Raw genomic sequence first — 15,380 nt, 5'->3', positions numbered from 1 at the left:
GGAGTCCAAAATATCATATAATAGAGAACATAAAATAGAGTAGAGCAGAATGAAGTACAACATAACATAATGTAATATAATATTCTATATTATACAATATTATATTTGATATAATATAGTGATACTATAACTTTAAAACCTTTTTTACCAAACTAGCAATAAAGATGCTCTGCTAAGTCAGAGAGATTGATATGCCACTTGAGGTGATATACCATCACCTGCATACTCCAAGCTAATAAGTTTGCTTGTTTAATCATTAAACAAATTCTAACTTCTTTATAGCCATAATTCTCAGAATATTCAGAGTTCTGAAATAAATTATAAATATCTAAGAAGTAGAAGCTATATAGATACAGTTTATTTAAATGCAGAACTTTCTTGTTTTAGGAATAACAGTCCCCAGAACTGTTCTAGGATCAAAGATTGTGAAATATTAGTTTTAAGACTCAAAGTTTTTTATTCATGGCTTTTCTTGCCAAAATGTAGAATCTAAATTAATTAATTATTCTTTCTACTACCACATGACTAATTGGTTGACAAAGGATTTCATAAAACAGGTTCTTTCCTCATTACTTGTAGACTGTAAAAAGGAAACTAAATGGTGAACAAGGGTAGAATGGCTTTCCGGGGTAGAAATGTAGCTAATCACAACGACACCCAGTGGGAGGTGGTGCAAGGAAAGAAAACAGAACAATGTGAATGAGACAAAAGACTCAGGACTAATGATCTGAATTTCACACCATATCTGCTTTGTTTTTTACTGAAGTAAAGCACTCTCCAGTTTAGTGATATGTATACTTGATGGAAATAATTACAGTAATTTGTCAGTATAGCATTTAAGAATGCATTTTGTAATAGAGATTAGCACAGTATTAGAAATTATTTTTAATTGCTAATTTCATCTTGTTTAGAGAAAAGAACATTACAAGTAAATAGTGAAAAAAAAAACCCTCTTCTTGGGTGTGTGCTCTCTGCTAGGCGTGATGCAAAGCACCTTTTGTTGATTCCCTTTTTCTATCCTAACACAGCCTACCCAGTTAGGTTCTTTATGATCCCCATTTTAATATAGGCCAACTGAGTTTCCAGATCTCCTGCTTAGGACTTTTTTGCATATTCTGTACTTTGTTTCACTCTATAGCCATGGTTCTGAATCTGGACTTTTTTTTTCCCCTTTCAGGGGATGTTTGACTGTGTGTGAAGGCAATTTTAGCTGTCATTACTTGGCAACATTGAGTGTGGGTTTGTGGTTTGCTACTGTCATCTAAGGAGTAGAGGCTAGGAATACTTCTAAACATCCTACAATGCACGAGACAGCTCTCACAGCAAGGAACTAGCTAGCTCAAAACAACACAACGCTCTGCTCTATAGACATGGAAAGTAAAGGATTGTATCAAAGCTATGCTCTTTTGCCAGAACTCACTTAGACAGGTCTACTTTTTCATAAAGGTATCGAACATATCTATAAAAGATGGGTGAAATGGTAATCTCCTCAGCAAAACTCTAGCTTTCTTTTGGATTATTCAAAGCCAAGATAGCTTTGCTTCGGATTGGCAAAGAGAACACGAATGAAATATACAAATATTCAACAACATAATCTTACTGTGTACAAATTTTCTGTTTTATCATTTTATTAACACAGGAATACACTATTGATATATTTTTTGCGCAAACATGGTATGATCGACGTTTGAAATTTAACAGCACCATTAAAGTCCTCCGATTGAACAGCAACATGGTGGGGAAAATCTGGATTCCAGACACTTTCTTCAGAAACTCCAAAAAGGCTGATGCACACTGGATCACCACCCCCAACAGGATGCTGAGAATTTGGAATGATGGTCGAGTGCTCTATACCCTAAGGTATTCTTTTGCAAAAGGAAAGGAGTAATTGTTAGGAAGAAAACAAACAAACAAACAAACACAAAATGCAGTCACAAGTCAAGAAAGAAAGAAAAAGAAAGAAAGAAAGAAGAAAGAAAGAAAGAAAGAAAGAAAGAAAGAAAGAAAGAAAGAAATGCCAAGACTATGTCTTGGTTGGCATGTTATCAAATAGTATATGACATCACAACATTAGTTTTTTTCTTTCTGCTATCAATGAGCTTTATCAAAGCACTAATTATAGGCAAAGCTTATTTTTCCACAGCTGTTGTGTAAACCTTTTTTTTTCTCACAACTGACCTGAAATTTCTTTTGTCTTGCAAGATCATCTGACCTTTGCACCTGTCTTGGCTTTTTGTGTGTTTGCGTGTTCTGGTACTTTAGAACACAAAAATTAAAACATAACTGGTCATCCCTGGAACTGCCACCTCTTATGCTTGGAAATATGTTCATTTCCAAAGAAATAGTTGCTAAAAGAGAATTTTCGATGTGTATGTCTCCACACATTCTTCTCTTTTTAGCTTCACAATAGCAAGCACCTAGAATCTATTATCTTTCATCTCCTGGCACCCCACTTCCCATTATGTTAATAGGCTGTTTAACTTAATTTATTGTCTATCTTGGGAATAGACATACTTGGGAGAAAGTTGAAGGAGCTATCTTTCAGCCTCTAAATTAAATTTTGAAATTAGAGTAAAATGCTACTTTAATAAAATAATCATTTTATGCCATTATCTTAGCACTTCATACTTTGCATTTAAAACATTTTTCACATTGAAGTTTCTCATTGGAGGGAGTACATTATTAGATAAAATAATAGGTGAGTACATAGTCTTAGGAATCAGACATCTGACTTTGGTTCTTAGCTCTCTGTCTTACTATCTGCAGGAACTAGGGCAACTCTCCAGCATTTCTATATAAAGGGACTTAGGGGAAGCTATCTGGTAGGAGGACTTTTGGTGTTAGGAGCTTTGTTTGCATAGTAAGCATGATGTTTTTACATGGTTACATTTTTATTTAGGAAAATTAAGTGAGAACTGATGGAAATTATTGGGAAAGAAAGCACAACCACACTGTCCCACCCTGTACCGCCTCTCCCCCACACTTGGCAGCACAACTGAGCACTCTTTTACCTTCATTTCTTTAATTTCTATAAAACAGAGATACTTATTCTGACCTTATGGAGTTGCTACAAGGACAAAATAGGGTGATAAGTAAAGTGATCAACATAGAGCCTGATACATAGTAAATATAGAAAAATTAAAATTATTTATACATTTTAATCAAAATAAGAATAATGCAATTCTAAATCTTCGTATCTGAGAACTTCTGGCTTCAAATGATTCATGTTAAATGTGCTTGCTCAACATACAAAATATAATACTTGAAAGTGGCTCCAAAATCTTTATCAATTATATCAGTTATTAGAAAGAGCCACAATTCCAAAATAAATTCATTCCAGGCATTTTATATTCACCATGGCTTTCGTAAACTTAGAGATATAGTAATAACTGAATTTTTATTTATTTAGAGACAGGGTCTCACTCTGTCACCCAGGCTGGAGTGCAGTGGCGTGATCTGGGTTCACTGCAACCTCTGCCTCCCAGAGGTTCAAGTGATCTTCCCACCTCGGCTTCCCGAGTGGCTATGACCACAGTCACGTGCCACTACACCCTGCTAAGAATTCTTTGTATTTTTTTGCAGAGATGGTCTCACTATGTTGCCCATGTAGTCTTGAACTCCTGGGTTCAAGCAGTCCGCAACTCAGTCTCCCAAAGTCTGGGGATTATAAGTGTCAGCCATGTCATCTGGCTAATGCCTGAATTTAGAATCTGGTGGGTACAAAATTACCCTGATACATCAGAGCTCAGTCCAGCTTTCGAAATATGAAGTCAATCATACTATCTTAAGTGTCTTTATTGTTCTTATAACATTGTAGTCATTTTTGGACTTAATTTGTGGAATCACTACATTAGCTAATTATGAAAGCCACCTCAAAAGTGTCACTAATGGAGATTCAATCAAAGCTTGAATGGTTACCAGTCTATATAGAGAGACAATTTTGTTCTGGCTATCTAAAAAGAGCTATGAGTGTGTTTGTGTTTTTGTGCATGCCCAAAGACATTTAGATCTGTATCTATGTTTGTATCTGCAATTATATCATTTTCAATTTTAATAATTCCAGTTTAATTTGGAGTAGTAACACTAATAAAATGTCAAATTTAATTGTAGCTTCCTTTATGACTAAAACTATTCTTCCCTTTGAAGAGCATATAAATATATAGTAACAATGATTAAAGCCTCCAGTTTTGAAGGTAGATGATCCTGGGCCCAAATTTCAACTGTGCCTCTAGTTATGTTACTTTGGACAAGTTCAGGTACAATAAATTCATGATAATACTTGTTAAATGAGGAAACAATTCACTCTACCCAGTGCTTCATAGTTAATTAAGGGCTCAATAATTATTAAATATATTTTAACATCAGTAATTGCTCCATTATATCATAGAATGATAGATTCTTAATTCTTTTCAATTAAAAGTTATACTAACTGGAAAATCTCTTAAAAACAAATTTTCCTAAAATAATACTTTTATTATATCAACAATAATATCTATACAATGTAAGAAATATAGCTAAAAATATGAAATTTAAAAACTCATCAACCCATCACCATTACAATTTGAGACTATATTCATACTTACCCAAAGGTGATAAAGACATCTGACTTTCAAATCTTCTCCCTCCTGGAGTTCCAGCCCAGGACTTGAGACTGAGAAAATCTCTGTGCTTTAACAAGCACTAACTAATAAGACTTAAACTAATTAAGATTTATTGGCAAACATTTTTCAAATATGTCTGTGTATGTGCATTTAACATTTATTGTATTCCATTAGATATTCTTCTACTCTATAATACCTATTTAATGACATCCTCTAGAATATCCTATTTAGTGACAGTGTAGTGTAGAATGAATGCCACACCATTGAGCAACACAGGTATTTTTAAACTCACCTTTAGCAATTTAAGCTAACAGCGAAAAAGTTCTTACAAACAGAAGGTCCTGCTTTAATTATCAGATAAGATCTTAGAATTATCAACATTCATTTACATGCAAACAGTAAATGAGCTTAAGTTCTTAAAACAGTTGGTTCTGTTAAATATATTCACTGAGCAGTTTCACGTGAGCAATTAATTTGCAAAGAGAAAAACCAAAACCAAAAACTTAAGTGATCATAAATTTTCAATAAATATAGTTGAGGTAAGTGAGGTGCCATTATTTGGTCTGTGAAAATGAACAGACTACATTAAGTCTTATGTAATATTTTCCTGGACTTGGTGGATATCTTCATTGGGGATTACTTTGTGTTTTCAATCAAAATGTGAGATATTCTCTACAAAAAAAAAAAAAAAATTTAAAATTGTGCAAATTTACAATTTAAAATTATGTCTAAAATCCATCTTATGTTTAATATCTTCCTACTTAGGTTGACAATTGATGCCGAGTGCCAATTGCAACTGCACAACTTCCCAATGGATGAACACTCCTGCCCCTTGGAGTTCTCCAGTTGTAAGTAATATTCCTTTTCCATTTGTATCCTCCCTCACTTACAGTCTTTCTGATTTCCATGTTAATTAATTGAAAGAAACATAACAAATTTCAAAGTTGTATTAAGTTATGTTACTGACTTCAATGATTTTGACCATCTCTTTCATCCTAATCTCAGCTTGCTCCGATTAGGGTGATTCCTGCAAAAGAAGGACTTATTTTATTAAGAATTACAAATAGGTTTCATTGAGTTGCATACTTTTAATATATTGGTTGCCTAGAGCTTTTGTGTGTGTGTGTGTGTGGTGTGTGTGTGTGTGTGTGTGTAATGGATTGTAAGGCCACCGCTGGACTCAATAGAAAGGGTGCAATCTTTAATTATATATCCTCTTCCTTTTTCTCCTATGGGCCTAGGAAAGGACTATAGCAGCACATTGCTAGTTAAGGTCTGCCCCACAGCAAAATTATTTCATTGATAAAATATATGTGAACTACTATTTGACACACAATAAGATCAAATATAAAACCATTATTTTTCTATTTATGATTTTTATCAGATAGATAATAGAATGTAGCAAGAGGATCCATGATGATCTAACGCAGATTATGCTTTAGTAACCTTTACAGATATTTTCTGCCTGAACCAAAGTCAAGCAAACTTAAATTTCCCAAAACATTTTCCTTACTATTTGTTCAGCATCCATGAAAGGTCAATCACTTCTTTTACAATTTTTGTCTGCCAGTTGTGCATATTGGACAGAATAAAAATCTGATTATAGATTTTAAAATTATGTTTGTAGAAAGGTAATTTCTCAACCAGGGGGGCCACTAAGTCATAGTAATCACAGTTTGAAAAAAGTTGATGATCAGAGAAGTAATCACGTGTTTATCACTTCATCAATACCAGAGAAAAACAGAGGAAAAAATCACTGTACATCATATTTATCTAGAAAAATTCTCATTATAAAACTTATTTCATGTTTTACTGAATCAAAGAATAAAATATATTTAATTATAAAGTTAAGGTTTCCCTGAGTTTTAGAGAGATTAGCTTTCCTTGCTTTTAATTTTCCAAGTGGGTCTACTTCTTTCTTGTGTCAGCTAAAACTCAAGAACTATTGATTTCTGTGCCATCAGGTGGCCAGTTGAAAATGGTCCTCTGAACCCAAACACAATTTAACATTACTTATTGCTATCTGAACAATTCAGTTACCGGCACATTCTCTGCACAAAGTTGCCTCATATCATCATTGTTTGTTGTTTTGTTTTGTTGTTTTTGACAGGATCTCATTCTGTTGCCCAGGCTGGAGTGTGCAGTGGTATGATTTTGTCTCGCTGCAGCCTTTGCTTCTGGGGCTCGAGTGATCCTTCCACCTCGGCCTCCAGAGTAGCTGGGATTTTAGGAATGCACCACCATACCCAGCTAATGTTTTTATTTTTTGTAGAGATGGGGCTTCGCCATGTTGCCCAGGCTGGATATTACCACTGTTTTCCTCTATTTTCATCACATCCTATCATACCCCTCTCCATCCCCTGCAATAGTTCTCTACAGACTCTTTTTTTCTCCCTCTTTAATTAATATAAACATATAATAGATAAGACTGCATCAAAGGGAACAGACAGGAGGAACTATGTGGGATTTTATTCCAAGTACTCAATCAGTGTTCATAATCAAAGTAATCTTTATATGCCGTTATTATTTATTATCACATAATAATTAGCATTATTAGTACACAAACTGTTAAAATGGTTTCTGGTTTTCATTTATGTTCTTGAAAAAGTTAATTCTGCAGTTGACTTCATAATAATATTTGTCCATTCAACAAATATACATTGGCCATCAATTCCATGAGATAAGTACTATTATCCTCCCTATAAGGGAACAAACAATTTAAGAGGAAAAATATACACTTATCCAAGGTAGAATGGCTGGGAAATGGTACTCATAACCACTACTTTATCTCACCTGCCAGTGTGATGTTTTCAACGAATACTTTCTGTTCTATTAGTACAAGCTCATTGATATCGTCCTCTTAGCATTTATACTTACTACTACTTTTAATTGTGTATTTCTGTGTATATTAAAATTGAGTCCTGACAAATTGAGAAAGAAAGATAATAAATAGTTTAGTTTATTTTTTCCAACTATCATCCACCTCAAATGCATTCTTTGGAGAAGTTTTGAGTCTGTTCTGTCTTACTATTTTCTGTTTCTATGTGACTCAAAATCTTACTCTGTTAACTGTCTTTCGCTGTGATACAAGACTTTGTATTTCTACCATTTATTATGGACTGGTCCGTTGGTATGCACTATTCCAGATGATGGAAAGCATGCATATGGCATATATAAAACCACATGTAGTATACCTTCTATGTCATTTAAATTATTTTCAAGAGTAAATTTGACCTTTGGAGTTTTGAATCTTACTTCCCATTAGGATGCAATGTCATTGTAATTTATGTCCTCACTTTGGTCCAAGATCCTCATCTAGCTTGTAACTATCTTTCTCAGTCTTTACCTCAGTGTCATGTTCGTAGAAGATTGTTGCTATATATTGCTACATATGCTAATTATAATCATTTTTAATGTGAGCTTTCCTATCTCATGGCAGATGGCTATCCACGTGAAGAAATTGTTTATCAATGGAAGCGAAGTTCTGTTGAAGTGGGTGACACAAGATCCTGGAGGCTTTATCAATTCTCATTTGTTGGTCTAAGAAATACCACTGAAGTAGTGAAGACAACTTCTGGTAAGATGCATTTGCAAAGAATTCCAAGTGACCTTTCCAGAGTTGAAATTTTGGTATATATGATTTAGAAGGTTTTCCAGTACCTCTCTATGAATGATAATCAGAAAATTAAATGAAGTGTTTTAATTTTCTAGAGAAAATTATAATGGAAATTCAAGTAGAATAGATAAATATAAATATATTCTACCAATTTGGGCAAATTGGATTCAAATTGGATTAGTAAATTATTCCCTAATTTATTTAAGGAAAAATGAATACCAATTATGAAAAAAGAAAATATTTATTAGGAGTACTGTTTTTAGAAAGTATGTTTCATAATGTACTGAAATCGCCACATTTCACACAGGAATAGTGAATTTTTTACAACTGCAGAAAAGTGAGCATAGTGGATATGGACCCATTCTCCATTCAGTACTTTAATATTTTAAACTTATCCATCAGTGGATAACAGAATAATTCTTGAGTATCAGAGAGGATTGGGTTCAAATCCCAGTTGCATCAGTTATAAGCTATAGACATCGGGCAAATGTATTGAATCTCTGAGATCAGCTTTTCCAGATGCCTAATGTGCATTTAAAAAATTGCATCACAGGGAGACAGTGTTTATGCAAAATATAAATAAAATGAAATGCTTAGAATGATAGCTGGCACTTAGTGAACGCTTGGTCAATAGTAGGTCTTACTAATATTAATTATGATTATCAGATGTGCATGATAATATGGTCAGGAATTGAGACTTATTTTAAGACAAGCTAAAAGTAACTATTTTTATATTAAATCTCATGACTTCTAATAGTATCAATTATTAATTTAAAACTCTATGTCGGGCAACTTAGATACATTTCCAGACCAGATCTATCTCATGAGTGGCCAGTTTCAACTCTCAACAATGCTGCTTACATCCTCTATGTAGATTAATCCAACTACTCCTTTTAAAATTATGTTAATTTATATATGTTTAAATTTCAAATACAAACATTGTGTTCTCAGCTTACCATCTATTAAGATGTTATTTGAAACATATTTCCAAGAGTTGAGCTGTTTTATGTCGATTTAGTCACAAACACCTGATCATTTTCTAGAATTCATAGGAAATATTTTTTGCATGTGGAATAATTTGGAATCAGGTCTTCATCTACTTTACAGAGAGAAGCAAATAAAGGACCTCCACAAAGATGGAAATTTATGATTCTACTTTCAAAAGTACCATCCTCCAAATCAAAGAATTATCTGATTGTAACATTGTTTTGAGCATTTGCAAATGTCTCATAAAGGCTCTTTTATTTGGAAAAAAGAATCTGAAAGAAGGTCATAGTAATGCTTGAGTATACTATTTTAAAATGGCCTTCTGTTCCCTTATGCACAAGAAACCTGACCATCAAGTATTAGAACAATTTTTTTTTTTTTTTTTTTTTTTTAGAAGGAGCCTCGGTCTGTCTCCAAGGCTGGAGTGCAGTGGCGCGATCTCGGCTCACTGCAAGCTCCGCCTCCCAGGTTCACGCAATTCTCCTGCCTCAGCTTCCCCAGTAGCTGGGACTTTAGGCGCCCGGTACCACGCCCGGCTAATTTTTTGTATTTTTTAGTAGAGAGGGTGTTTCACCGTGTTAGCCAGGATGGTCTCGATCTCCCGACCTCTTGATCCGCCCGCCTCGGCCTCCAAAAGTGCTGGAATTACAGGCTTGAGCCATCGCGCTCGGCCTAAAACAATCTTTCATTTGATTCAAAAAGGAAAAGTTAAGGATTGCCTTAGAACTGAAGTCTTCCATCTACGAAAGAAAACACACACACACACACACACACACACACACACACACCACGTAAAATTAATCTCCAGTTCTTCATGCTTCCAGAATGAGAAATTGGCCATTAAGTTCTGTTGTATATTCATATTTCTATAATTATTCCAGCACTCTAAAACAGAACCCACAAACTCATGACTAGAAGGTTTCTTGTTTAGTTGTTTTGAGCCCAAGAGTGGTATGAAGGCCTAATGGTGGGGACAGAAGGGTTGATTTTACATCACAGAGCCTGACATTACCAACTCCCCAATGTCTCATGTGGAGAATGATCTAGGGAATTTACTATCTGTTAAGAGACACTTGTGGGAGAAAATTATCTACTTGCTTTAAGCATAGCAAAAAGAATTAACAAGGTCCCACAAGGCTATTAATCTTCCTAAGGAAATCACAGCAAAACAATATTGAAAGATACTATGTTTCACACTGAGTACCATCATGTAACTGATCTCATTAACTTCTTTGTGTGTCCTAATATTGTGGATAGCCTCCATAGTTGGCCTTCTCTCCCACTCCTCACCTGGCTGGTTTGTATTTTGTGTGTAGTACTATTTCAATGGGCTCCGTGAAGAGAAAGGGCTAAATTGAACATTAATGTTGATAATGAAAGGCAGCCTGATTTCTGTGACAGTTGATTTTTTAATGATTGGAAGTTTTTGCTCAATATTTGCTTGATTTTTGATGCTATTCTTATCTTCAAAGCATAGCTCTGTAACTAATGAATGTCTACAAGGAAGTTATGTTTACAACTTTCTTGAGATATTATCAGGAGCTCAATCTTAGCCAATTATAACGTGACTTTCTTTTACACTTGTGATAAATGTATCTCCCTTTAAAATGCCTCTTTTTAATTTGGCAAGAATATTGCCAAATTGTGACATAGCTTAGTGAAGGATTTTCCAACCCTTATTCATTCAAGCTTTGTTATATCCAAGTAGTGACTGTGCTTCTGATTCCTATTTTTTTCTTTAATTGATTTGTGTGTGTGTGTGTGTGTGTGTGTGTGTTTTGAATGCACAATGAATTTTATTATTTGTTTTAACTTTTAGGTTCAGGGGTACATGTACAAGTTTTTATATAGGCAAACTTGTGTCATGAGGGTTTGTTGTATGGATTACTTCATCACCCAGGTATTAAGCCTAGTACCTATTAGTTATTTTTCCTGATCCTCTCCCTTCTCCCAACCTCTACCTTCCCAAAGGCCCCAGTGTCTGTTGTTCCCTTCTATGTGTCCATGTGTTATCATCATTTAGCCCCCACTTACAAGTGAGAACATGCTGTATTTGGTTTTCTTTTCCTGTGTTAGCTTGATAAGGATAGTGGCTTCCAACTCCATCTATGTTCTTGCAAAGAACATGTTCTCATTTTGTATGACTGCATAGTATTCCTTGATACATGGTTTTTTAATGAAATTAATTTTTCAAAGGACAGTTAGTACAAGGACCGTAATTGGAAAACCAGAACATTTAACAAAAATATAAGTGATATAAAAATATGATTTAAAAACAAGCGAATACTCTTACACTTTAGGTGCACATATTTGTGTTCCCTAGACTTTGAATATGTTGAAAATGAGAGAAAGACAGAGAAAAGGATATTAGAGCTTGAGTAAACAGCAATTAGCACCAAATCAAAACATTCTCTTTGATATAAACAGAATAATAGAAGAAGAATTTCACAGGAGAGAATTTACTCACCAGGAAATTTAATGCTATGTGAGAGTCCTTGCATCCACCACCTGAATCATCTCTTTTAATACTAGTTTTATCTGTACTACAGTTGAGAAAAATATTTCCCCTGAGGTAGGTCGATAAGATTTGAATAATATTTTTTTTTTTTTTTTTTTTGAGACGGAGTCTCACTCTGTCACCGGGGCTGGAGTGCAGTGGCCGGATCTCAGCTCACTGCAAGCTCCGCCTCCCGGGTTCACGCCATTCTCCTGCCTCAGCCTCCCGAGTAGCTGGGACTACAGGCGCCCGCCACCTCGCCCGGCTAGTTTTTTTGTATTTTTTTAGTAGAGACGGGGTTTCACAGTGTTCGCCAGGATGGTCTCGATCTCCTGACCTCGTGATCCGCCCGTCTCGGCCTCCCAAAGTGCTGGGATTACAGGCTTGAGCCACCGCGCCCGGCCAATATTTTTAATTCATTGTCAATATGCTAGAACAGATTCTGGATCCATGATTTCTTCTTCAAACTATAATTCCTTCCTGGTTGTTCTATATCTGGGAGAGAACAACCATTGCCCCAGTGAGCCAAGCGTGAACACTCAGAGTCATGTCTCTGCCTCCCACATCTAATGAATCATGAAGGCACTTATGCTTCTGAAATATCTTGTGTAACTGTCCTCTTTTCAGTTGCCATTGCCACTGTCCTAGTTCATGATTTTGTCTGCTCTCATCTGGAATGTGTCAGTAGCTTATTAAGTTATGTGCCTGCTGTCAATTTCTCTCTCATCTCCAGTGTATGCTTTTCACCTTAATTGCAAAAGCTAGCACTTACTAAGCACTAACTACATGCACCACAGCAAGCACCATGTGTAAATGATCTGCTTTCTCATAACCATAGTTACATTGACTGTTAACACTGACGGTATCACAGCAGATGAGAAAATTGAGACTTTGAGGGTTTCATTTACCTGCAGGGATCAAGTTCAAGTACTGGGACAGAAACTCAAAGTCGTCTGCTCTGAGATTCATGCTCTTAATCACAACACTATTTGACTCCCATCATGGCCCAGTGAGCCCCTGATATATCCCTTCCTCATGTCTCAATAATTCGGTAGGTTCAGTTGAGCGCAAGCTATTGTTTCTAGTATGTAAGAATCTGGTCGCAGGAACTTTCCAGCCTTGTTTTCTATAATTTCCCGACTTGTGAAAGAACCAATCTGTGAATATTTTTCTGTGTTTAACCAGTCTTACACTCACATTGAATCTCAATCTCTTTCTGTTTCGAATGGCTTCTTAATGCATCACTACCATCTCATCTCTATGACTTTAAGGCTTAAATCAATGGCATCTCTTCAACAGTGCCTTCACTGATCTTAATACCAAAACAACTTGAAGCAGTTTTTAAGAATGTTCACCACTGGAATCAGACAGCTCAGGTTTCAACACCAGCTTTGCCACTTACTAGTGGTGTGACTTTATATAAATCATTTAATACATCCGAGCCCAATATCACCAGTATCCACAGGGTTGCTCCAAGGATTAAGAAACATACTGCATTAAAAATGTGCCCGACAAATGGGAAGAGCTTGGCAAATGGAAGGCAACAATATTACTATTATCACTATCATTATTATTCCATTAACTCCTCCAAGAGCATTGTCACCCACCTTAAGAAAACATGATTTCTGCCTTGTGTTGCTTGGGCACTTGTTTTACTCCTCAGTCTCTGACCCCTTCCTCCACTACATAAGCTTCACAAGAGAAACCTTTTTTTAATCATCTCTAAGCCAGTCACCGGAGTGGTAGTCACCATGGACTATTAACCTGGTGGCTGACTTAGAGGTGATTATAGATAATGGTTGTATTAATCACTTGTGACAATTACATTGATACAACAGTATATCATTCATCAATGAAATACATAATGCAGAATGCTATTATCTATGTTTTCCATTGCTCATTGTGTACTCTGAACTAGAAGAGCTTACTCTTTTTGTCATGTTGCCACGGCCAGCTCATCAAATTCTATCCATAATTTTTGACTCTTTTTTCTTCACTGTTGTCATCCTGAGATGTGGGCTAGAAAAGTGGACAAATGGGTTTCTTACAGGAAACCTACATTGGTGGGATCCTTGTGCCATCATAATGAATTACAAAGAAATATACCACATTTCTCCCAAGTCAGAATACCACTAAATCATATTGTCTTTAGCAGTGCATCCGAAACATCAGGGTTTCATGAAACATGTTCATAACTATTTTTGGCATAACCATGTAAATTATTTTCTGTTTTTGTTGTTTTTAATCCCACTTTCTTCTTAGATTCCATGTTCTAGTTATATTTTCCTGATTTTTATCACAAGGAATATATAACTGGGAAAATGAAAAATCTGTATACCACTGAATTTATCTTCCTTTCTGCCAGTGACATGCAGATCACAATCTCGAAACACCAGCTCCATGGATGAAGTTCATGCTTGTTGCCTGATTTCTAAAATATCCATATTCTGTATCTTTAAATGCTATGCATCATTCTCCCATCATACTGTTCCCTTCCCTGAGGTTTTCTTGCTGTGTTACACCTATCCCAAAGTCTCTGTTCCTATTTATTTTATTATTTAATACCAAGCTCAAGTCCAACCTTCTCTGCCTACATCAATATTTATATATGAATAAAATGCTTCCTCAAATCAAGAACAATAGCTTCCACCTTTTAGGCTGTTTTAATTTAAATGTCCTTAGTAAACTAAGGAGACATGCGTAAAACTTGACTCATCATTTAGATGATCTAGTTTGGCAGAAAAAAAGGTAGGTAAAAAAAAAATACAAGTTAATGGTACTTTTTAAATTGAAGAGGTTGGAAGGGAAAAGCAACAACAACAACAAAAACTAAATGAAAAAACAAACTAAATGAAAAAAGAGAAATAAACAACTACAGCACCAATCCCACAATCTCTTGTTACTCTTGAGTCTCAGTGAGTTGTGAGCCTATTTTAGTCAATACTAAATTTTTCAAGCTACTTGAAGCAGCGTAATGTCTTAAAATAAACCAGTGGATGATTGCACAGTAATAGATTTTAATTTTATTTTTAAGCTTCAATTTAGAAAGTTAGCTTTGGTCTCAGGAGAGAAAAGCATATGAATTATATAAACAGAGCTGGGCCTAGAGCAGCCATGGGGAAGTCACTTTCCCTCCCTGGGATGAAAGTTACTTATCTATAAAAGGAATGCATTTGATTAGATGCTTCTTTAAAGTCCTTGTCCTCAGCATTTATTCATAATCCCTGATATAACCAAGGTTACACTGTCAATGTCCTAATGTAAGAGCCACGTTCTTTATAAATGAATATTTTTCTAGAACGTTTTTCCTTGATCAAGTTTTCAATAAAATTTCAAAACAAATAAAGAAGCAAACTCCTTGGGATTTTTAATTTAGAGGAAGCAGTTCTCCCCCTCTATTTTGTTCTTAGTGATATGTTATTACACACATTAAACAAAAATGTTAAGCAAAAATGATAGCCTATTTTCTTTCCATTGTGATCCTGGAATATTCGTATGTTATGTTAAAAATCACACATTTGGATTTTAAATTCCATGGTTGTGTTCACACTATCTAGCAAGGAGATAGTTTTTAAGGGGTGGAGGCAGATGGCACAGAGAAGTTCTGTGAAATCAAAGGAAAATTGTCTGGTTTCAAGGTGACACATGTCATTTCTGCTTATGTTCTATTGGCAAGAAC

The 15,380-nt window shown here is 35.2% G+C and overlaps 1 protein-coding gene across 2 annotated transcripts in view; it reads left to right on the top strand.

The window, feature by feature from the left end:
• GABRG2 (gamma-aminobutyric acid type A receptor subunit gamma2) overlaps window positions 1–15,380 on the top strand; it is a 96,511-nt gene that overhangs the window by 28,603 nt on the left and 52,528 nt on the right. For both annotated transcript variants that reach the window (XM_033180375.1, XM_033180374.1), the window contains exons 4-6: window positions 1,640–1,860; window positions 5,367–5,449; window positions 8,041–8,178. In XM_033180375.1, the coding sequence (XP_033036266.1) occupies window positions 1,640–1,860; window positions 5,367–5,449; window positions 8,041–8,178 (442 nt within the window). The remainder of the gene's footprint in view (window positions 1–1,639; window positions 1,861–5,366; window positions 5,450–8,040; window positions 8,179–15,380) is intronic.

The sequence above is a fragment of the Trachypithecus francoisi genome, unplaced genomic scaffold, assembly GCF_009764315.1.
Source record: "Trachypithecus francoisi isolate TF-2019V2 unplaced genomic scaffold, Tfra_2.0 Lachesis_group2, whole genome shotgun sequence".
Lineage (NCBI taxonomy): Eukaryota > Metazoa > Chordata > Mammalia > Primates > Cercopithecidae > Trachypithecus > Trachypithecus francoisi.
Note: the sequence above shows the minus strand (reverse complement) of the source record. Positions and strands in the feature narration are given on the sequence as shown.